This window comes from Silene latifolia, chromosome 1 (assembly GCF_048544455.1).
Source record: "Silene latifolia isolate original U9 population chromosome 1, ASM4854445v1, whole genome shotgun sequence".
In the NCBI taxonomy this organism is placed as follows: Eukaryota; Viridiplantae; Streptophyta; class Magnoliopsida; order Caryophyllales; family Caryophyllaceae; genus Silene; species Silene latifolia.
Genome location: NC_133526.1, coordinates 9,961,805 through 9,986,210, shown reverse-complemented (window position 1 = coordinate 9,986,210; position 24,406 = coordinate 9,961,805). Strand labels below are relative to the sequence as shown.

Here is a 24,406-nt window from a genome sequence, read left to right as displayed (position 1 = left end):
AATAGTTACTCTTCTTTTATGTAAGTCGGTCCATCAGGTGATAACTTTGGTGTTTTCCAAAAAGACGAGATTTTGACACTATTTTATAGCCAAGGTGACCACTTTTGAAAAAAAAGTTATCATAGGCGATAAAAATAGGTGGACCATCTGAAACAAGAATTTGTGATTTGATATAAATTGGTGTTTCTTCACCTTGACTTACATTTGAGCACTTAATCAATTCACAAGGAGTTAGTTATCTAATAAACTCTGAATTGATACCCTACAAAACAATTTGCATTTAGTATCAACATTTTTACCTACATTTGAATCTAAATGTATTTGATCCAAATTCGACACATCTAATGAACTTTAGTATCTATTTTAGATTAGATTGGAACATAGAAGATGAAGTAATTAAAAACCTATTTCTGTATAAAAACTCTTTTTTTTTTTTTTTTTTTTTTTGACAAGTGAAAATAAAGGAGTACTCCGTATATGATTTTGGAAAAATATTGAATATATGTAGGACAGAATACTTAACCTGCAGCAAATAAAAACAGAAATATTATGAGAGACAAGTAACATAAATCAACACAAATAGTATATCGGGAGATTATACATGTACCGCCTTGTTAGCATCTGTTCAAATAAATCCGTATCAGATTCACTGTTCTATAATCACAACTCAAACGAATAAAATTCAGCTACTCGTACATTTCACCTGTCTTACTTCTTTCAAAATCACTTCAATTGTAAATCGCAACTCAATAGGTATATAATTATACAATCATCTGAAGCAGTTGCCGCCATTCAGCAAGGCGAACACTCTCATTATCACCCTTGTCTGTCTCTCAATGATATGGGTGGTTCTATAGCTAACTTGCTGTTCTAGTTCAGAATATCAGCAAAAATAATGCCACCGAAATATACATATATGCTGCAAACTTATAATTCCACGAGCTTTAAAACAGCTTCAACTGTGGATTCTCGCAATTCTACAAAATCTAGCTAATCCTCATGCTGTGCCTTCTACTCCACCACTTCTTCTTTAACTTGTCATTCGCAGTATCTTCCGTATCAAGTTTATTCATGATTACTTTGGTCTCGCGCAGTCTGGCTCCATAATCCTTCTTCCATGACTCAAACATTTGTTTTAACCGCCTAAGTTCCCTATCTGGGTTCAAAGCAGCATCGACCTGACCCGATTTGACTTCAACTAAAAACTTGGCATCGTCTCCAAAAACTTGCTTGCGTTGCTCCAACTCTGCAGCCAATCGACTGATAACGGTCAAATTGGCACTACTGGGCCCATTACTTTCGTGACTTTTGGAAACGAGGCCCCCAGAATCATTAACTGATGCATCAGAAGGCCTGGCAGAATCATCAGCTGCCAGGCTGTTCTTGGCGACAGAGAGGCTTGACTGAAGTGACTTCATTTGTTTCTGCCAGACTTCTTCCATGGATCTCATCTTTAACTCGTACTCGGACCAACGATTCTCATACTGACGGATCCTCTGATAAAGAATAACATTTTCTTCTTCTCTCTCTCTGAAGGCAGCCTCGGACTTCAATACCCTCCTTTGTAATTCGGCAAGATATGTGGCTTTTACCATAACCTCATCCGACATATTACTCTGTTCGAGATGACCTTGATGTTAATAAACGAAAACATGCACTTTCAAATATGAAGAAAGAAAAGGTACAAAAATCCTTGTCAAAGATTCTAACTAGGTACTCAGTGATTGAGTGATGCACACGTACTCGTACGCAGGGTTCCTGGATCCCGGAAAACTAATTTTGTCTAATAATTTCGAAACTCAGTGATTGTTTCTTAATGAAATTAGCAAGAAGAATAAGTCCAGTTAACTCAGTGATTGTTTCTTAATGAAACTAGCTTCAGTTTGGCCTCCCATTTCCGTACAGAAATACGTCACAGAGGTAAGATGCAGGCAGCGAAGTTAGAGGTTTCATGTATAGTTAATAGTTTAAAAGAAAAGCAAAAGTTTGTTCACACTCTTACGTTTAGCAGGCCAATATTTCCAGAGCATTTCCTGACCAGCCAGCCCCGAATGCCTGCAAAAGATTTCGAAAAAAGAGAAAATTGGATAACCATCATCAAGCAAGTCAGAAATAGTGAAAGCTTCATTTCAATTTTTAGACAAAAAAAGGAAAAGGGAATGACAGCAGAAAACAACCGAGTAAGAATGAAAAGAATGTATGTATCAGATAACACCCAGCAGAAGAGTTCATGAAAGCCCTCCCCAATTTGATTTCCATGCTACCACTGTAGCCTAACCCCCCATCCCCCATTCCACGCACACACAGAATAAATGATAACTAAATAGAGGATGAAACAGATGTCTCAAAAAGAGGCTATTTCTTGGAGAATGGAGAGTAATCCATCAAGGGAAAATAAGAAGGTGACCGAAATTACCTGACTGTATCACAGCTGCAGCATCACTAGTTCTCAGGAACCGCTTTCTAACGAGTCGACACTTAACCTGTTTTTGTATGGACTTCGCTGCTCTATGTCTCCTCAGCAAGACAGCGAATTCCTTTCTGGACTTCTCACCCCGAATGACTGTTAAACCAATATCCATCAGTTCAGTAGTTGTTCCAGATGAACAGAAACTTGGAGATACATTCAACAAAGCATAGAGAAGAATTGACGTGATAAGAAATCCAGGAATAGAGATTATTACATGACTGAATGGTTGATATCCCTTTCCTGATCTCATTCACATAGCATCGAGCTTTGTGACCCCTGAAGCAGCTTTGGACACGTAGAATCCCATGAAGGGTACGATTTCTTGTATCCTCAAGAGCCCCAATCTAAATAAACGATGAACAAGATTGTTATTCGGGGAAACTTCCACGCAAATTTTAACCCTTCACAAACAAATGCAAAGTGTGCATTGCAACACAGTGAGAGCTTTCAAAGAGTGCTCTCACAAATGTGGTGCAAGACTGCAAGAGCACTCTTTTGTTGTGCCGATAGCCACTCCTTTCAACTATTTTGGTTTAAATGAATCAAGTCAAATGAAAGACCGAGAATTCAAAGATGTTGCCACAAGTGAAACACAAGTGAAACGTTCCATAAACAGGAAACATAGAGCCAAGTTTAAGTTTCAACAAAGGAGAAATACTGTGTAGAAATTAGACTTATATCCTAAACAAATAAAATGTAAAGTTATGCAGGTACTAGAAGTTAAGAAAATTCAAGTCTCGTAGAGCACCCAACTCTTATAGAGTAGTGTCATTTACCGCCAAGATTAGTATAGGGACTAAAAACTAATTTGAACTACAGACTCATGTTATCTACTGGCAGTAAAGGTCAATAATATTCCCGGAAAGGTCTAATGGAAAAAATATCTCCAGCTGTGATATCTGCGGCACCACTGTTATAAGATGTGGTCACATACAATTGCTTAGCCGATAAATCCGAAATTCACTGAACAGTCATGATTGGTTATTACTACCATAATTAAATGAAGATAAAAATATAACAATCGATTATCTTGCCTGTCCAGTTCGGAAGAACAATTTTGTATAACCAACTTGATACATATCGGGTAGAATATTGAACTGGTGAAGAATAGCAACTGAAACACTCAAAGGATCTTGTGACGCAACACTCTCCAAAAGCAGAAACCCGTACCTATTTCAAAATATCAGCAAGAAAAAAATTAGGGAGTTATTTTATCAGTCTGAATGAACATGAAACTATCTGTTAACTTTCGACATCATATAAACATTTTTCTTTAGAAGGTAGTGTATTGTAAATGACTTCATACCTTCGGGCAAACTTTTGGTGAGTCATTCTGGTAGGAAATCCAGACCTCGATATCCTAACTACTTCAAGTACACCACAACAACGAAGTTGTTGCAATATAAGAGCTTGTACATAGCTTCCAGGAGACTGGAAGCTGTTTGGCTTGATGCAACGGATAAAATGGGATGTGGTACCCTCTAGACGCTGCATTAGCTGGAATAGCTGGCTCTGTAAACATCATTAATGTGAGCAAATGAAATTAGCGACTTAAAAAAATCGGGAAGAAACTTGTAGTTGCGATTGAAACCCGGGCATACAATCACTCCATGCCCCATGAAGATACATCTCTTTCTTGTGTGTAATAACAAAATGATCCCGCTAAATTTAGCTTAATATTATAATAAGAGAGATCTCAAATTTTAAACCATATAAAATCAAGGCAGCAACTTCATTAATCTACTGTCGGGAAATACCAAAAAAGGGGAAAGCTACTAAATTTTACATTTTATCCAAGAACCAAATCCATGGACAATCCAAGCTTGCTTGAGTAACATGTCACATACCTTGAATTTTGAAGCAACACTCAATTTTTGCGAGTCAGCTCCTCCTGACTTGTACAACGGGCCAGCAATAGGTTTTTCTGAAAGTTCAAGCATGCTAGCAGCAACTTATACCTATATAAGCAGTAGGTACGAGTTGCATTTTTAGGTTTCAGAACGTGTATGGGAGAGGGAGCATAACTTGCAGGAATGTTTACGCGAATTTACTTATAAAGAACCAGGACCCGACCAACTCATTCCCAGTTAACAATCACAGGAAGTGGTATGATATTACAAAATAATGACACAAATTTTCCAGTAGAGAATGCAGACCTGTTCACTGGAGGAAGTTTTAGTACAACTTCAAAGAATTTCCCCAAGACAGTAAGTAGAGCTGTTTCAGTCATTGCAGGTTTTGGCTCTCTAGCAGTTTTCCGGGTAACAAGTTCCTCATCAGCTGAATCATGTAAAGTCGATAACCCCTTAGTTGCTATGCTTTGCTTTTTAAGAAAAGCTGCAGAGAAACCCGACGCCCATACCTGCATTATATTCCAATAAATCAAATTTTCTAAATTCCAACAAACTCCCTTTCGTTAAACAAGAAAGCATTATACTTAAATAATACTGTAACAAAGAAATGGCACGCATATGAATATGAGAAAGATCCTAAATCAAAAATGATGACAGGATGAAAAAAAAAATCATTGCTTCAGGCTTCAGCTACTCGAGAATAGATTTTTGATTACAAATTACCAATCAACTACACATGTTTCTGAAATATATGATCAAGAAAGAGAGAATTTCAATAGAGCATTGGGAATATAATCACCTGAGGATCAGGGGCCGCAACAGGAGCTGAATCAACAATGCAGCCTTTAATTCTGCCTAACAAAGAAGAATCCTGTTTCTGAAACTTCTCAAGCATAACCCCATATCTGTACAAGGCACGCACAAAGTCAATACAATAAGCATGAGATAAACACGGTAATTGATTAAAGGGCAAAACCGGACACTCACGTTAGCCAACCGGTATTGCTGAAGGTGTGAAAAACAAGGTTCTTTCCATGCTCCTCCTCTAACCAGTCAGCGAGATGGTTTACAAGTAATTCGACATCCTGCTCTGATTTCCCACCAACCTGGTAACTAAGAACCTCAGACATCGGAAAAGTAAAGGTAATAGCATGGAATCCCCTTGAAGTATACCATTCTGCATATCGTTTCAAGTGCTTCTGTTTTGCTCCTAACCATCCCAGCAAAACCACTACTGTCCTAGACTTTTCAGATGAACAACCCGAGGCACCCTCGACAGCCGCCAGGTCAGGCAAATGCCACCTGTACAAGTCCTCAGACGGGACACCTTTACTAGTGAAATCGTCAGAACATGGTTTTGGTTTCGATGCCCTGGTCAACTCAGCTGACTGGTATAAACTAACCAAAAGGGGAGATGACGTGACAGAATTTCCGTTCCAGGTTTTACTACAGTTGGTTATCGGTAAAGGGTTGATTTTAATATTAGGCAATGGGACCTGAATTCTGTTGATAAAAGAGAAACTTGCTAGCTTGGAGACTGAAATGTGAGATACCCATGAAAGTTCGGAATTTGACAGGGAATGTAAACTTGCTGAAGAAGTACTACAAGGGTCATTTGACTTTGATTTCTTAAACTTAATTGGCAGATCAGTAACAGATGCTACAGCAACAGCAGCAGCCGCGTATAAAGGTCGTTGAAGGGAACCCATTATGAAAAAAAGCAGTATGTCGAAATAGCAACAACCTTACTGTACCTACACCAAGGATAAGAATGAGTTGGAAATGGAATGAGCTACTACAAAAGTTAGATTGTAGAAGAATATATATACACAAAGAGATGTATTTTGTGTAGCAAGTACCTTGAAATTGTAGGAAGAAGATTCAATAAAATCGGGCTGTCAAGAAATGACAGCCCGAAGAATGCAATATATGCAGATGCCAAAGTAGGGTCAAAGAACCTGGTTCCTGGAACGTGAACAAGAAGAAACACGTTTTATTCCACATTTTTCACACAATAACATTAAATCTTAGTATTACCTACCAAGTCGTATATACTTGACATTTCATGGCGATGATATATTTAATGTCCAAGAGAACCTGATGCAGTAATTCTTGTGTGAGACGGTTCGTCTCATTTTATAGAAAGACAACTTATTTAATACTTGTAAATTGTAATACAAAAATGCAGAAACTTTTTACAAAAATGTACTGTCTTATGGTGTGACACCGTCTCATTTTATAAAAACAACTTAATTAATACTCATAATACTAAAATGCATAAACTTTTTATAAAAATGTAGTGTCTTACGATGGGGGTAAGTAGCAAATTAACCCCATACGTTTACCCTTATGTGCAAATCACCCCCACAAGTTTCATTGAGTGCAAAATCACCCCATAACTTTGTGTTTTGGTGCAATTCAATTTTATTATTAAACTTTTGTAATCTAAAACATAAAAATTAAATTGACATAATAAATAAATATTATTCATTCCCATTCATTATTACTAATTTGTGAAAACCCAAATCTACCCTTATCATCACACTACCACCTTTCTCCCTCTGACCACCATACCAAGATCGTCGCCATCTACTCCGACCACCACAAACCTAAGTTCAGTTCAAAATAACCATCAACCACCGCACCAAGTTTGCCACACTCCACCTCCGATATGCCCTCGCAACTACGAAATAAACCATTCCTCACCCTTGAATTAACTTATGGTGTCGACGACGAATATGGTCGAACTGTCGATGGTGTTGGATGGCATGTGTGTTGGGTCGACGTAGTGCGGGTCAGGGCGGTGCGCCGTTGAAGCTGGGTTGTAGAGAGTGGCGTCACACCTCACACGTGGTGGTGGAGGATCTTCAGGTGTGGGAAGGTGTGGGAAGCCAATGAAGCATACGGGGAGAAGAGCATGAATTTGGGTTTATTTAAGAACAAATGGAGTGTGGTAGGGATAACTTGGACAATTCACCAGGTTTCTTGCAAAAGAAGAGGGAAATTAAATGGAAAATCAATAAGAGAAGAAATAATATAATTGATTATTAGCTAAATTAATCACATGGAGCTAAATTTCACCAAAACATAAAGTTATGGGGTGAGTTTGCACTTAATGAAACTTGTGGGGGTGATTTGCACATAAGAGTAAACGTATGGGGCTAATTTGTTACTTCCCCGTCTTACGATGTGACACCGTCTCACTCCAGAGATGACATGATAATCAAAATTTGTCAAAGTAAAGAAGGAAAACTGGATAGATAATCACACGTGATGTGTCATTGTGTCAACATAAGCCAACGTGTTGCGTTGTAAGAAAATGGTGTAGTTTTGACTCCATTTTCTCAAAAATATAATGATGATAACGACATCAACAATTGAAATTAATTATGGGAGAGACCCACTTTTATTCAAACACGGTGCAATTAAATTGGTAAAATTAAAAAAAAGGGATAACTTGTGTGCATGCAATGTGCTAAAACTAAAAATAAAGCTAAAAAATGAGGAATTAGAATCGACGATTGAATATAAAAAAAGGAATCAAAATTAAATTGAAAATGAGGAGGCAATTGAAAAAGGGAAGAACAACTAAACAAGGGAAGGAAAGAGGGTAAACTGACCTGAAGGATGGTATGAAGGAGAAAAATGGTTTGATTGATAGAAGAGTGCAAATGCCTTTAAAGAGAGCGGGCATTGGCGTTAAAGTTAAGACTGTTGTTGCCAAACAAACTTGAGGCCTACAATTGTAAATGTCTCCCACATATTTGGGACAGATCCTCTACCCGAATATTCTTCCTACCTTTTTGTACCCAAAAAAATATTCTTCGTTTTAAACACAATCCTTTCCCATTTTGAACTAATCTTGTAGTATGATACCGTCTTTCACAATAGTTAGGGGTCGTTTGGTTACCCACTAAACAATGTAGGAACTTAAATTTATGTGAATTGGAAAATGGGTATGTTGTTTGGTTACCCCAATTCACATGAATTGGAAGTTCCCATGAATTCTAATGCCTACATGAATTGCACTTCTTCACATGAATTCCAAATTCACGTGTTTTATGACTTCCTAGGCAATGCAAATTCCTATATGCAACCAAACGACCCCTTACTCTTCTTTTATGTAAGTCGGTCCATCTAGTGATAACTTTGGTGTTTTCCAAAAAGACGAGATTTTGACACTATTTTATATCCAAGGTTATCATAGGCGATAAAAATAGCTGGACCATCTGAAACAAGAATTTGTGATTTGATATAAGTTGGTGTTTCTTGACCTGGACTTTCCTGCGATACATTTGAGCACTTAATCAATTCACAAGGAGTTATCTAATAAACTCTGAATTGATACCCTACAAAACAATTTGCATTTAGTATCAACATTTTTACCTACATTTGAATCTAAATGTATTTGATCCAAATTCGACACATCTAATGGACTTTAATATCTATTTTAGATTAGATTGGAACATAGAAGATGAAGTAATTAAAAACCTATTTCTGTATAAAAACTCTTTATTTCCACCTGTCAAAAAAAAAAAAAAAAAGTTATGGAGTACTCCGTATATGATTTTGGAAAAATATTGAATATATGTAGGACAAAATACTTAACCTGCAGCAAATAAAAACAGAAATATTATGAGAGACAAGTAACATAAATCAACACAAATAGTATATCGGGACATTATACATGTACCGCCTTGTTAGCATCTGTTCAAATAAATCCGAATCAGATTCACTGTCTTCTATAATCACAACTCAAACGAATAAAATTCAGCTACTCGTACATTTCACCTGTCTCACTTCTTTCAAAATCATTTCAATTGTAAATCGCAACTCAATAAGTATATAATTATACAATCATCTGAAGCAGTCAGATGCCGCCATTCAGCAAGGCGAACACTCTCATTATCACCCTTGTCTGTCTCAATGATATGGGTGGTTCTATAGCTAACTTGCTGTTCTGGTTCAGAATATCAGCAAAAATAATGCCACCGAAATATACATATATGCTGCAAACTTATAATTCCACGAGCTTTAAAACAGCTTTAACTGTGGATTCTCACAATTCTACAAAATCTAGCTAATCCTCATGCTGTGCCTTCTACTCCACCACTTCTTCTTTAATTTGTCATTCGCAGTATCTTCGGTATCAAGTTTATTCATGATTACTTTGGTCTCGCGTAGTCTGGCTCCATAATCCTTCTTCCATGACTCAAACATTTGTTTTAACCGCCTAAGTTCCCTATCTGGGTTCAAAGCAGCATCGACCTGACCCGATTTGACTTCAACTAAAAACTTGGCATCGTCCCCAAATACTTGCTTGCGTTGCTCCAACTCCGCAGCCAATCGACTGATAACGGTCAAATTGGCACTCGTAGGCCCACCACTTATACCATTACTTTCGTGACTTCTGGAAACGGGCTCCCCAGAATCATTAACTGATGCATCAGAAGGCCTGGCAGAATCATCAGCTGCCAGGCTGTTCTTGGCGACAGAGAGGCTTGACTGAAGTGACTTCATTTGTTTCTGCCAGACTTCTTCCATGGATCTCATCTTTAACTCGTACTCGGACCAACGATTCTCATACTGACGCAGCCTCTGATAAAGAATAACATTTTCTTCTTCTTTCTCTCTGAAGGCAGCCTCAGACTTCAATACCCTCCTTTGTAATTCGGCAAGATATGTGGCTTTTACCATAACCTCATCCGACATATTACTCTGTTCGAGATGACCTTGATGTTAATAAACGAAAACATGCACTATCAAATACGAAGAAAGAAAAGGTACAAAAAATCCTTGTCAAAGATTCTAAACTAGGTGCATTGAGTGATGCACACGTACTCGTACGCAGGGTTCCTGGATCCTGGAAAACTAATTTTGTCTAATAATTTCGAAACTCAGCGATTGTTTCTTAATGAAATTAGCAAGAAGAATATGTCCAGTTTGAACTCAGTGATTGTTTCTTAATGAAACTAGCTTCAGTTTGGCCTCCCATTTCCATACAAAAATACGTCACAGAGGTAAGATGCAGGCAGCGAAGTTAGAGGTTTCATGTATAGTTAATAGTTTAAAAGAAAAGCAAAAGTTTGTTCACACTCTTACGTTTAGCAGGCCAATATTTCCAGAGCATTTCCTGACTAGCCAGCCCCGAATGCCTGCAAAAGATTTCGAAAAGAGAGAGAATTGGATAACCATCATCAAGCAAGTCAGAAATAGTGAAGCTTCATTTCAATTTTTAGACAAGAAAAAGGAAAAGGGAATGACAGCAGAAAACAACCGAGTAAGAATGAAAAGAATGTATGTATCTCAGATAACACCCAGCATAAAATTTCAAGAAAGCCCTCCCCAATTTGAACACACAGAATAAATGATAACTAAATAGAGGATGAAACAGATGTCTCAAAAAGAGGCTATTTCTCGGAGAATGGAGAGTAATCCATCAAGGGAAAATAAGAAGGTGACCGAAATTACCTGACTGTATCACAGCTGCAGCATCACTAGTTCTCAGGAACCGCTTTCTAACGACTCGACACTTAACCTGTTTTTGTATGGACTTCGCTGCTCTATGTCTCCTCAGCAAGACAGCGAATTCCTTTCTGGACTTCTCACCCCGAATGACTGTTAAACCAATATCCATCAGTTCAGTAGTTGTTCCAGATGAGCAGAAACGTGGAGATACATTCAACAAAGCATAGAGAAGAATTGACGTGATAAGAAATCCAGGAATAGAGATTATTACATGACTGAATGGTTGATATCCCTTTCCTGATCTCATTCACATAGCATCGAGCTTTGTGACCCCTGAAGCAGCTTTGGACACGTAGAATCCCATGAAGGGTACGATTTCTTGTATCCTCAAGAGCCCCAATCTAAATAAACGATGAACAAGATTGTTATTCGGGGGAAACTTCCGCGCAAATTTTAACCCTTCACAAACAAATGCAAAGTGTGCATTGCAACACAGTGAGAGCTTTCAAAGAGTGCTCTCACAAATGTGGTGCAAGACTGCAAGAGCACTCTTTTGTTCTGCCGATAGGCACTCCTTTTAACTATTTTGGTTTAAATGAACCAAATCAAATGAAAGACCGAGAATTCAAAGATGTCGGCTTCCAAATGAATGATGAAACACAAGAAGATAGCAGGCAAAACCACAAGTGAAACGCTCCATAAACAGGAAACATAGAGCCAAGTTTAAGTTTAAACAAAGGAGAAATATTGTATAGATATTAGACTTGTATCCTAAACAAAAAAAATGTAAAGTTATGCAGGTACTAAACGTTCAGAAAATTCAAGTCTCATAGAGCACACAACTCTTATGGAGAAGTGTCATTTACCGCCAAGATTAGTATAGGGGCTAAAAACTAATTTGCTCTACAGATTCATGTAATCTACTGGCAGTAAAGGTCAATAATATTCACGGAAAGGTCTAATGGAACAAATATCTCCAGCTCTGATACCTGCGGTACCACTGTTATAAGATGTGATCACATACAATTGCTTAGCCGATAAATCCGAAATTCAATAAACAGTCATGTATTGGTTATTACTACCATAATTAAATGAAGATGAAAATATAACAATCGATTATCTTGCCTGTCCAGTTCGGAAGAACAATTTTGTATAACCAACTTGATACATATCGGGTAGAATATTGAACTGGTGAAGAATAGCAACTGAAACACTTAAAGGATCTTGTGATGCAACACTCTCCAAAAGAAGAAACCCGTACCTATTTCAATATATCAACAAGAAAAAAATTAGGGAGTTATTTTATCAATCTGAATGAATAGAAAACTATCTGTTAACTTTTGACATCATATAAACATTTTTCTTTAGAAGGTAGTGTATTGTAAATGGCTTCATACCTTCGGGCAAACTTCTGATGAGTCATTCTGGTAGGAAATCCAGACCTCGAAATCCTAACTACTTCAAGTACACCACAACAACGAAGTTGTTGCAATATAAGAGCTTGTACATAGCTTCCAGGAGACTGCATGCTGTTTGGCTTGATGCAACGGATAAAATGGGATGTGGTACCCTCTAGACGCTGCATTAGCTGGAATAGTTGGCTCTGTAAACACCATTAATGTGAGCAAATGAAATTAGCGACTTAACAGAGTCAGGAAGAAACTTGTAGTTGCGATTGAAACCCGGGATTACAATCACTCCGTACCCCCATGAAGATACATCTACATCTCTTTCTTGTGTGTAATAACAAAATGATCCCGCTAAATTTAGCTTAATATTATGATAAAGAGAGATTTCAAATTTTAAACCATATAAAACCAAGGCAGCAACTAAATTAATCTACTGTTGGGAAATACCAAAAAAGGGGAAAGTTACTAAATTTAACATTGCAAATTTTACATTTTATCTAAGAAGCAAATCCATGGACAATCCAAGATTGCTTGAGTAACATGTCACATACCTTGAATTTTGAAGCAACACTCAATTTTTGTGAGTCAGCTCCTCCTGACTTGTACAACGGGCCAGCAATAGGTTTTTCTGAAAGTTCAAGCATGCTAGCAGCAAATTTCTGTGGGAGAGGACTTGTGCAAGAAGACAAAAGTTGAATGGAGTCTGAGTGCATCAAGTCTCTGTTTTTCTCCAGAAATCCTGTAGTATCATATGTAACCTGCAAGGAGTAGCAGTATCACAAATTTCAACTCCGGAGATTCAATTTGCCAACTTTTATAGAGTAATTACTGGGCCTAAAAGGTGGCAGATTTTAATAGTGAATAGCCATATAAGCATGAAGCAAAGGTTGTCTACATTCATCCTTTTCGGAACAACCATTTAGTAGATCAGACAGAGCACTTGAGTATAGATACAACATAAACAAAAAGGTGCCTAGTGAAGATCCTGCCAAATGAGGGCTCTGAGGAAATTCAGACCTATCAACATAAAAGAGTGGAGAGAAAAGTAATAGATTACCTCCCCTGCATAATGAGACACGCTAAATGCCTTTTCGCGCTTTCCTCTAAAACAACGGTTTGAAGCCAAATGCTGCTTAAGCTTGTTCGCAAACGTTAGGTCTGTGCCATTAGGAAAAGTGGACTCTTCATCAAGCAAAGAAAGCAAACCTAAGGGTTTCTGCAAGAAAAAAAAGGAGGAATGGAGAGATAAAAATACAAAAAATACAACACGTGTTTGGACAATACCAATATACAGCGTACATCTAAAATACGTTGACCTCATTGGCTCAACAATAAAATTCAAAAATTATGTATACCTTTTCAAACAAATTAAGACAAGCCTGGTTATCTTCAAAGTCGACTCTTGTCCAATCAATTCCGTCTTGAATATATTCCTAGCCAAAAATAATGGATATCATATACATGTTCATGGTCATTAGGTAGCATGGCTAGGATATGGTACAAACCATCTCAGTAACATAAGTATATCACTCATCATTGTTTCACTGTCAACCACAGGAAGACCAATCTAGAACAATATTGAATCACGCATAACAAATCCACCCTCAACAATTAACAGAATGTCTTGTATATTCTTTAGACTAGCAGAGCACTAACTAAAGCAAAAACAAAGAACCAGGAAAAACAGCCATCTGATTTTGAAACGATGTGATGTCCTCAATTAACAACTCCTGAAGGCTCTAGAATCATGAAACCTTCATCACAAACATACCTCTTGCTCTAATTTGAACAAGTGACGATTGAAGTGCTGCTGCAATCTCTCATTTGCATAGTTGATGCAGAACTGTTCAAAGCTGTTTTTCTGGAAAACAAAACACACTAAATAAATATTTGCGACCAATGAATTTGGAAAGAAAGCTTAAGGACGCAATCAGATAGAGAAGACCAGGAAGAACATACATCAAATGATTCAAAACCATATATATCAAGAATGCTGATGGACCTTCCAGTGCGCCGTTTGCCTACAGCGAGTGACTTGTTAATTTTTTCAACAAGCCAATCAAATAAGCAAGAATAAATGGATTTTGCCAATGCATCGCGGGCATCAATTGCCTGAAAGAAAAAAGGAACAATTATAGTCAACCTTGTAGATTATATGCCCTCACAACAACAACACAGCTATGCACCGCAGATCCACAATTCAAGAAACAAATTAGAAATTATACAAAAGATCGAAGACTGGATGATAAGAATTAAGAATATCATCCAGGTGACAGAGTTACAGATGTATGAGAGCAAAATTTTATTTCCACAGTATTTTTGTTTCCTTGAGCGATGTTACTTTGACACTTCACTTTCCCAACCGTACCCGTGTCAACACGACACGACATGGATATAGCCTATAGGTATGCATCTGTACCTGGCAATTATTAGTCCAACACTTCAAGAGAGCTAAACTAGTGAGATCACACCACAAAAGTAAAAGGAAAGAGGAATAAGGCATTAAGTATTATATTTGATTATTTAAGTGTTATTTGTTAAACTTCTTTCCATTATTGAAATATTTCAAAACTTTAGTAATGTATTTTTGTTTTGAAGACGTGTCCCCCACCCGTATAGCCGTATGGCCCATATCCTCCTTTCAAAACGGGGCCTTGTGTCTCACAATTTTAGTCATGCCAAACCCAACACTTAGATTTGTACCCGTGTCCGACACTCGTACCCATAGTAACATAGTCCTTGAGTCTCCGAAGCATAAAATGATCTAAAATCATCTAAGATGAAGCTTCCCTTAGCCTATCTCACCTTACTCAATATTTGAGTTTCGGCAAATGCTGGTTTATAGAATACCAGTAGCCTCAAATGTCCCCGATTAGTCCCTCAAATTTTGTGTGGCCGCTTTATTTGACCCGACGGACCTTCCGTGAGATTTCCAGTGAATTTTGATCAGAATCCCGAAAACCGTATATTATAAACTTCAATTTGAGTCATTCCAGAGGTCGTACCGGACTATGTTTCTTTTTCTCCCGCTTTTCCTACCTCTCCGAGGTCTCTTAAGGAGTTACTCTATTCAATTTTAATCCCAAAAAAAAACAAGTATCAATCCATTTTTCACAATTATCCGAGTTCTAATGTTGGTTTATAGAATACCAGCAGCCTCAAATGTCACCGGTTGGTCCTCAAATTTTGTGTGGCCGCTTTATCTGACCCGAGAGAACTTCCGTGAGATTTCCGGTGAATTTTGATTAGAATCCCGAAAACCGTATATTATACACTTCAATTTGAGCCATTCCAGAGTTCGTACCGGACCATGTTTATTTTTCTCCCGGTTTTTATACCAGAAAAGTTACCCGATTCGATTTTAACCCTAAAAAACAAGTATCAATCGATTTTTCACAATTATTCGAGTTTCGGCTAATGCAGGTTTATAGAGAATACAGTAGTCTCAAATGTCCCCGATTGGTCCACAAATTTTGTGGAACCTTCCGTGAGATTTCCGGTGAATTTTTTTCCGGGAGCGTAGAATCCCGAAAACCAATACACTTCAATTTGAGCCATTTCAGAGGTCGTACCGGACTATGTTTCTTTTTCTCCCGGTTTTCCTACCACGTATCCGAGGTCTCTTGAGAAGTTACCCTATTCGATTTTAACCCCAAAAAACATTTATCAATCCATTTTTCACAATTATTCGAGTTTCGGCTAATGCAGAATACCAACAGCCTCAAATGTCCGCGGTTGGTCCTCAAATTTTGTGTGGCCTCTTTATCAGACCCGAGGAACCTTCCGTGATATTTTCTGTAAATTTTGTTCCGGGACCCTAGAATCCCGAAAACCGTGTATTATATACACTTCAATTTTAGCCATTTCCAGACATGACCGGTTGTAGTTTCTTTTTCTCCTAGTTTTTCTACCACATATCCGAGGTCTCTTTAAGAGATACCCTATTCGATTTTAACCCCAAAAACAAGTATGAATCCATTTTTCACATGATAATTTCGGCCGATGCTGGTTAATTGAATACCCGCTGCCTCAAATGTCTCCGATTGGTCCTCAAATTTTGTGTGGCCGCTTTATCAGACTCGAGGGACCTTCCGTCAGATTTTCGGTGAATTTTGTTCCGGGATCCTAGAATCCCGAAAACCGTGAATTATACATTTCAATTTTAGCCATTTTCCAAAGGGCGTATCGGACTATGTTTCTTTTTTTCCGGTTTTTCTACCACATATCCGAGATCTCTTAAAGAGTTACCCTATTCGATTTTAACCCCAAAAAACAAGTATCAATCCTCTTTTTCACAATTATCCCCTTTTTCATATGCATAAAACTCATCACCGCTATCAAAATCATAATCTGACTCAACAATCACAAGTTTTGTGGCTATATCAAAAGTGACTGAATATCATTCACATTATCCTTGCCAACCTCTTGTAAGGCACAAACCCACCACCTCCATTAGAGCACTATCCCTTGATTTTATTATCATCTTTAATCGTCCCATTTATCAGGAAGTATAGCATTAAAAGACTTTGAAAACCTTCAATCACACCCTGAATAAGATCTCTCATCGCTCACACAACCCTCCTTGTGCTTTCACGTGCTATGGTGGACTTCTCACATGCTATCATCTCTAGTCTCGCCATATGCTGTTATTCGAACTACGACATCCCCCTAACTTTTCAACCTATTTTAAATTGCTACAGATCTATCAGCTATCGCCTCTTATCACTCGCGCTGAGAAACACTTCTCTAAACACAAGTCATGGGTCTTCCATTATTTGCCCTGGGCATGTTGCCCTCGATCATATACTTGTAACTAACAACTGCCCCTTATGATTAGATTTAACCTTGACCAACCTTCTAGCCACTTAATTACCTCTCCTTAACCGGTGAATACAACCACTCAAACACTCAGCATGCCACATTCAACAACAGAATCACCATAGATCTCATTTTCTTTTTGTTTTTATCTTTATAAGTCAGTAAGTCACGATGTCAAAACTAATTAGTTCCACAAAATTCCCAAGACAAGTCCCCTGAATATGACACTCAAAAATCTGAAACCCAAAGTGGACAATAATTTGCAAACATAATGACTACAACAAGTCTGTAATCATGTAATCATAAACTATTTCCTGACAACAACTTAATAGCATTCACATTGACATAAAAAGCCAAAGGGTAGCATTGTGGATCCGAAATGGAATACGGCTACAAAACAAAATAAGCTACAAACTACAGTGAGTATCTGGATTCACATGTTACTCATTTTTCTAGATAACTGACCTGAAAGATTAGAGAATAACTTACCTGAGGCAGTGTTAATTTCTGAACAATATTGTCGTTTCCAACTTTCATTTTTCTGGTGGACAAAGCAAGTTGTAACTCCTCCACTTCGCAGCCAAGCAACTTTGCAACAGAAAGAAGAGCTGAAAACCGAAAAGCCACATGTGATACAAATATTACACATTTCATTGGGAAACAAAAGAGGGAGGGTGGATATCATATTCTCTCTTCCATGAGGCAATTTTCCACTCACTAACGCGAAAAATTTATTTTTTCCTCAAGTTGTTGCCTTTTTCCTTCAACAATTACTTCTGATAAATAAACTAGTGACCAGTCGACAATATGTCAATGAACCATCCTGATGAAGGGGATATGGGAAATATAGAAACACAACCTAAGATATACTCACATTTTTGGTCTTCCTATCTTAAATTTTCATCTTTAACCATCAATAGGCAACACACTACTGATGCCAGGAAAACAATACCTGAAGCAAAAACCAATACAACTATTGCTGAAATCATCAGACCTGGCATTTACGACGTACCTTCATCAGGCACTGGTTCTACATGGTTATCATTGTCAATAATATTGAAAGAGACATTCCCTAGCCACAACACAGCAGCGACCATTGCAAAAGCGCTCTCTTGGTCATCTTTAGTGACATGAACTACATCCAACGCTTCCTGAAAACAACACAAAAAGAAAGCTTGAATGACAATAGAAATGTCTATCAATACTCTCAGTCTCTCTTCCTCTCCAATGGCAAAAAGATAACAGTATCTGTGTACCATGACAATGCGAAACTGTTCAGCATCATCCACACGTGCAATGGTGTAGCAATTGCTCTGTCTCAGGTATTTATATTCATCAAGGTTCCTCAAATTCAATTTCTCTGGAATTTACAAAGGCAAAAAAAAGAAATTCAAAACACCCCAGAACAGTCTACAAAACAAAGATGAACAAATGATGGAAGATTGACATTGTGACAATCACAACCAGTTCAAGTAACCAGTATGTTAATAAAGGTTAAGGGCTTAAGAAGAAATTTATTACTTTTTACGTGTATGATGCGATAAAAATTGCCATAAGCTTAGATCAAGCATTCTGCACTACCAATGAACACTTAATTATTAGTCTCCTAAGAACTTCATGCGCTAACTAAGAGCATGTACAAAATTGGTTCCCCAACAAACATTGATCTCATTCAGCAATGTTCAATATAGATAAAATTTCAAGATTTGGTATATAGGGTCAACTGAATCTTTCCTGTTGTAACCGGGTGCATTCCATCTAGAGGTATGCGGTTAGTATAATGGAGGAACATCGACAAACATTTTACAAATCACTAATAATAGTTAAGCAGGTAATTAGACCCTAAACAAGCAGAACCGGTGGCTGACAGGGCCTATGAATAAGAAGAAATGAGCACCTAGAATCAGAGATTGTATTCAGAAAATATTAGTGAAGCCTTCCGATTCATTAGTAGTCTAATATATACGCATGATCTCTCACTAAACAACCTTCATGACATGCACGAACCTATGAGATAAACTCATAAGGGGGATAAACTTGTTACGAGTAATCAATAAAGCCATGCTAAAAACAATAACAATGAGCAAGGCAATACAGAAATCAAGAGAGCATATACCTCTTAGAGAAGCTGGTGCACCAGCACACAGCTGATAAAATATGTGGTATGATCGTTCACCTTCCGCACATTGTACCACTCTGGACTGTTTATGAATCAAATATAGTCAGGATAAAACGGTAAACAAATAATATTACAATTACCCCTCAAAAACAATGATAATCAAAGGAAGCAGTAGAAGATGCTGACCTTTTCAAGTAAGACTGTATCCTCAAAACCAATAAGGCCAACCATAAGAAAGAGGAGAAATGCGTAGTTAGTGGCCCGGCAACATCAATCTTGAAAATTTCAGAACTTTTAACAAATTAGATAAAGCAGGCTCACATGTTTGAATCGCTGCCCCCGAGATTTTTCCAGTCTCACTGAAGTGGATCTCAATCAGCTTTCCCTGCCATATGTACGCAAACGATAGTATTATATTATTTCTCCAAACCAAACTCAGGCGCACGTCCAACGTAACATTTGGTCACTCAATCAGAAGGTCGAAACCACGAACTTACAAAGCGGCTTGAATTGTCATTCCTTAATGTCTTTGCATTGCCAAACGCTTCCAAGATAGGATTGGTTTTTAATATTTCATACTCTATCCCACTTCCACCTCCAAGTGCAGCCAAATATTGCATTGCTATCTTAGCTGTTTCAGTTTTTCCCGCTCCACTCTCGCCACTAGATCATAAATGAAAATGTTCATCAGCGATGTCAGGACTTATCTTGCATTTTCAGGACGTTGACAACCAAAAATTGGTTCGGCTACTAGATTTAGTCATAATGCCAGACATATGTCACATATCTCAAATGATTTGTCTATTAGCCAGAAAGAGAGATTAGAACCTCAAAAGACGAGTAAATACATATCAACAAAGCCAAAGACTCAATATTATCAGGGTTTGGAATATAATGGTTCATTAATATGTTTGTGCTTCCTATTTTGCAGTAGAAGCAATTTCATTATGGGTCATCAAAACATCTGAACCCTTACCCCCCATGGGAGGAGATTTTAAGGGACTGGGTGAGGTTATTCTAGCTTCATGAAAAGTTGTTAAAGATGAGAAAAACAAGTGTCAACTGATAAATGATTAAACAAATTCCCTAAACAACTTCATGATTAACAAAAATACATAACCAGGTGTAAGTAACTGAGCTGGTCATGCAGAGCTAATCCATAAACAAGTTATACCATGTCCTAACAAGGAGTGCTAGAAGATAACACCCACCTTATGATGATTGATTGATTCACTTCATCTGCAAAAGGGAATAAAAAGGAAACAAAAGGGATAAATTAAAAAACAAAAGAAAGACAAAGAAACATACAAGTATTGATTAGTGTAGCTTCTACAAAGTCACAGAGAAAAAAGGAAGGAAGACCAAAGAAAATAATAATAAATAAACGAAGTCGAGCACCTCGTGTCATTTCCCGAAGGGCAGTATCTGCAATTGCGTACACATGTGGACTCTCGGTGGATTTACACTTATATGCTTCAATATAATCCTCTCCATAAAGTGGAACATTTTTGAAAGGATTGATAGCAACAAGCACAGGGCCTGCTTTTGTCTGATTCAATGCAAAGCAACAGTTATCAGAATTCGAAAAAACTAAATATAAATGATAAATCTTTTAGCAAGCATTCAATAATAGAATCACTCACATAAATCATATCACGGTCATATCTGTATTCAAGATTGTAGAGAACTGAAGGTTCACTGAGATAGCTTAGTTGCATAAGATCGTCCACGCCATCAAGGATGTCAGGGTTTGCTGGTAATAAACGATCAGTTTGCACTTTTACAACCTACAGTTGGTGTGTCTGTATGAAGTAAACAAAGTAGAGCAAGTGTAAACCATTAAAATTAAAAATTTGGTAATCATCTTACCTTCCCCTCAGGCAGAGAAATGATAGTTTCTGTCCCTGAACTAGATATAATCTTTCCAAGTTTCCAATTCCCATCAGGTTGTTTATACCAAGAGTGGATATTCTGGAAAATAAATTTCAACTTTAAGTACGAAGTAACAACGAAAAAAGTAATTTCCATCATGTCATTACCATAATTGCCATTCAAAAATAAATTGACATACAGCTAACAGCCAGTTGCATGACAGCATGGAATAATACAGTACGTGAGATATAGTGAATTAAGACGATAAATATAAGTCAAAACATGTTTTAAAAGTTCACTACGCACAAATTTATTTGGTTTAGCAACTTTCTTACCCACATATTAAAGTTCCTTGATGATGGAGAATGTATGATGTGAATATTAAGTTACATAGATTGGAAAAAAAAGAATTATAACTCAAACGAACAGCTAACCGGCTATATAAAAACAAGTGCAAGTTCCAGAAACATGAGTGATAAAGATTTGCAGTTTGCCAAATGGAAGTAACAAATATCGCTGCAGTGGAATTGGAATAGGTGCAACAAGATAGGGCAATCTCCACACCAAGCAATTTAATAAAAAAGGGTGCCCCGAAAGGATTGCATCTACCTTCCCATGCCATGTTCATTGCACCTCTTTGCTTTATAAGCAACTTACATCAAAGAAAATACCTTCACATAGGCCATAGTTCGTAAAAATTACTTCCTCCATCCCATTTTTATCGACCCCTTTTCTATTTTAGGAGAATTTAAGGGAAAGGGATGAACTATCTTTGAATTAAAGAGAGTTGAGACAATATCATTGTGGTGGAGATTGTGATAGTTCACGTCCAGAGGTAATATAGGATCCTCATCTTTTTTCCTTACAACATTTAGAAGGGGACAATAATTTTAAAATATTTTTTACGGGAAAGGTGCCAATAAAATTGGGATGGAGGGAGTATCTTGCGGATAGATTTCTGAACTCGAATTGGAAACTATGTCCCCAGAGATGTGGGGATCAGAATATCAGAGGCATTAATCAACAAAACCAGGTAAGCAAAAAGAATGAGACTTTTTGTCACTTTCTATGCATAAGAGGAAGACTCTGCAAGTTAACACACTTCTGACCAAATACAAGATTTCAATATATACTCCGTAAGCTAGCGATAGAAATATAAGTTGCAAAGAACATTAGTACATAATTAAGCTTGATCAGGAAACTCAGGGTGAAAGTTACAATCAAGCAAACACAGAATAAATAATCTTGATCGAGATGAGGACAAAAAAGAGGGAAGATGTTACCTTCTTAGCATAAGGAGAAGAAGTGTCATTCCATTTAGACTCAGCAATAGACGGGATAGAAGGCGAAGAAGGAACATCAGAGTCGTCATCATCGAGGTCAGGCAAATCCCTTACTCCTCCATAAGGTGAATCATTATTTCCCTGATCCCCTTGTTCATCATCATACTCATACCCTTCTAATATATCATTAAAAGTAGAATTGAAAACACCAATTCCCTCAATAGCATCCATCGACTTAAACTTTGCTGGCAACGACTTAATTGAAGTAAAAGAAGGCGGTGCCCTAACTTTGGGCACCGTCTTCTTATCAACCAACGGATTCCGTGATCCGGAGGACGAATCAGTTTCAATGGTAGCCATTTGGTAATTGGTATTAGATCAATAATAATTCCACAAAAAAGGTACTTTTTTTTACTCTTCTTTATTCAGTTTAAGGACTATCAAACTTTTGTCAAAGGACCCACCTTTGATCACTTAAAGGGACAGGTAAAGGGACCAACCAACCTTGTGCTTGTTCAATAGTATCAATAGTACAAATTCACCATTATACTCAAACCCCCAAACAATTGATGTATATGATACCCAAATGGATCAATTTATACAATAAATTATACCAAATAAATACAATCAAAATCAATAATAATTGCAATAATAAAAGGGTATAATCATACAACCCAGAAAAATGATTAGACGATCAAATGAATAATTAATTACCCAGAATCGAGTCCCCAAAAATGTGGGAATTGATCAAATAAGTAGCAGAAAAGAAGCCAAATTTCTGGAATTATAGGAATTAATAGATCTTGTAATTAATTTACAATAATTAAGTGGTGAAAATTGAAAAACAGAGGTGCCCACTTACAGAATTTCACCTGCTTTTCTTCAAAAAGTTTGAAAACAAACAGCAAGAAAACAAACAGAAAAGGAGAAATGTAGATCTTTGTTTGATTAATATTAATTTTTGTTGACACAAATGTTTGATTATTATTTGGAGGAGGAAATTGAATTAAAAATGTAAAATTCAACGAATATACGAGTAGTATATATTAAATTTGAAGAAAATTCCAAGGTGTATGAAAGTGATGATTTTTTTTTATTAAATTGAAATAAGGATGATTATTGTAATTTTAAAATGGTTTACGTTTCACTTTCAGAAATCACATCCTGGAGAATGCAGGTTTTGAGGTGATGGGCATGATTTATTATGATTATTATTATGAATTTATGATAAATTCATACTTATTGATTATGAATTTATGATTATAATTATGCCGCCCATCCAACATCACAATCAAAAATTCGAATTAACGGACTAGTTTTTTAACCGTTTTAGAGTCTCATTATTTTGTTTTTATTTTTCTTGGACGGATTTAGTTAGGTGCCATTATTTTGGTCTCTTCCAAGTATTCTGCAATCTGCACCATTTTATTGTTTGCTGATTAGGGAGTATTATATTTGATCCCTTTCTAGATTTGGTCTCTAAAACATTGCATCCTATGAAAAATTGTCATGACTTTGATATGCAATATCCAACTTATTTTGAATTTGGGTTAAACCCGGATATGGTGAAAATGTTTTGCGTGTATGATGAATTGATGACGATTGAGATTAAGATATAATGAAGTAATTAAAACAAAGAATGGTTAAAAACTAAATTTATGTCAAAATTTGCACTAATGTGACAACGTAACCGGACCTGATAATGACGCGGCCCAAACCCGACCCGACACATCATTTGACCCGAAATGACTTGACCCGATATAACCCGAACCCGTTACGACCCAAACCAAACTCAACCAGACTGACCCAATTACCATCTCTACACAAGGAGTAGGTCTCCTGAGAGACGGTCTCTTAATAAGCTTTATTGAGAGACCATTGTACAATTTTAAGAAAAAATGGTACTAACAATAATAAAATAGGTACAAATCATGATTAATAATAAAATGGGTACATTTATTATGTAAATAGATTGAAATTACTAAGGTCACGATCAACAATAAAAAAGGTACGAAATACAAATAAAAGGGTACGAAAGATTGGTCTCTCAATAACTTAGTGAGAGACCGTCTCTCCCAAGTTTTAGTGCTACACAAGTGACAAGACAGTCAATT

The 24,406-nt window shown here is 37.1% G+C and overlaps 2 protein-coding genes across 4 annotated transcripts; both read right to left on the bottom strand.

The window, feature by feature from the left end:
- Positions 1-674: 674 nt before the first annotated feature.
- LOC141597477 (myosin-1-like) lies at positions 675-23,639 on the bottom strand. 3 transcript variants are annotated; one of them, XM_074417953.1, is made up of 24 exons: positions 22,293-23,639; positions 21,007-21,108; positions 20,781-20,924; positions 20,536-20,686; positions 20,349-20,376; positions 19,635-19,800; positions 19,459-19,522; positions 19,324-19,337; positions 19,135-19,219; positions 18,275-18,378; positions 18,031-18,169; positions 17,508-17,626; positions 14,160-14,312; positions 13,972-14,061; positions 13,556-13,633; positions 13,258-13,416; positions 12,752-12,958; positions 12,189-12,394; positions 11,917-12,052; positions 11,063-11,192; positions 10,795-10,941; positions 10,420-10,478; positions 6,656-6,669; positions 675-1,614 (listed from the first exon to the last, which is right to left on the bottom strand). In XM_074417953.1, the coding sequence occupies exons 1-24, from the start codon at positions 22,650-22,652 to the stop codon at positions 987-989; spliced, it is 3,483 nt and encodes a 1,160-aa protein (XP_074274054.1). In that variant the 5' UTR covers positions 22,653-23,639; the 3' UTR covers positions 675-986. The 3 variants fall into 3 exon arrangements, with proteins under 3 accessions (XP_074274054.1, XP_074274045.1, XP_074274049.1); XM_074417944.1 differs by lacking the exons at positions 675-1,614; positions 6,656-6,669 and adding an exon at positions 9,014-10,041 and having other exon boundaries at positions 22,293-23,635; XM_074417948.1 differs by lacking the exons at positions 675-1,614; positions 6,656-6,669 and adding an exon at positions 9,014-10,041 and having other exon boundaries at positions 10,426-10,478; positions 22,293-23,630.
- Positions 3,880-8,182, bottom strand: LOC141597499 (uncharacterized). The gene is made up of 7 exons (XM_074417969.1): positions 7,944-8,182; positions 6,183-6,288; positions 5,311-6,077; positions 5,123-5,228; positions 4,627-4,832; positions 4,318-4,428; positions 3,880-3,982 (listed from the first exon to the last, which is right to left on the bottom strand). Exons 3-6 carry the CDS (start codon positions 6,030-6,032, stop codon positions 4,338-4,340), a joined length of 1,125 nt encoding a protein of 374 aa, XP_074274070.1. The 5' UTR covers positions 6,033-6,077; positions 6,183-6,288; positions 7,944-8,182; the 3' UTR covers positions 3,880-3,982; positions 4,318-4,337.
- Positions 23,640-24,406: the final 767 nt, after the last annotated feature.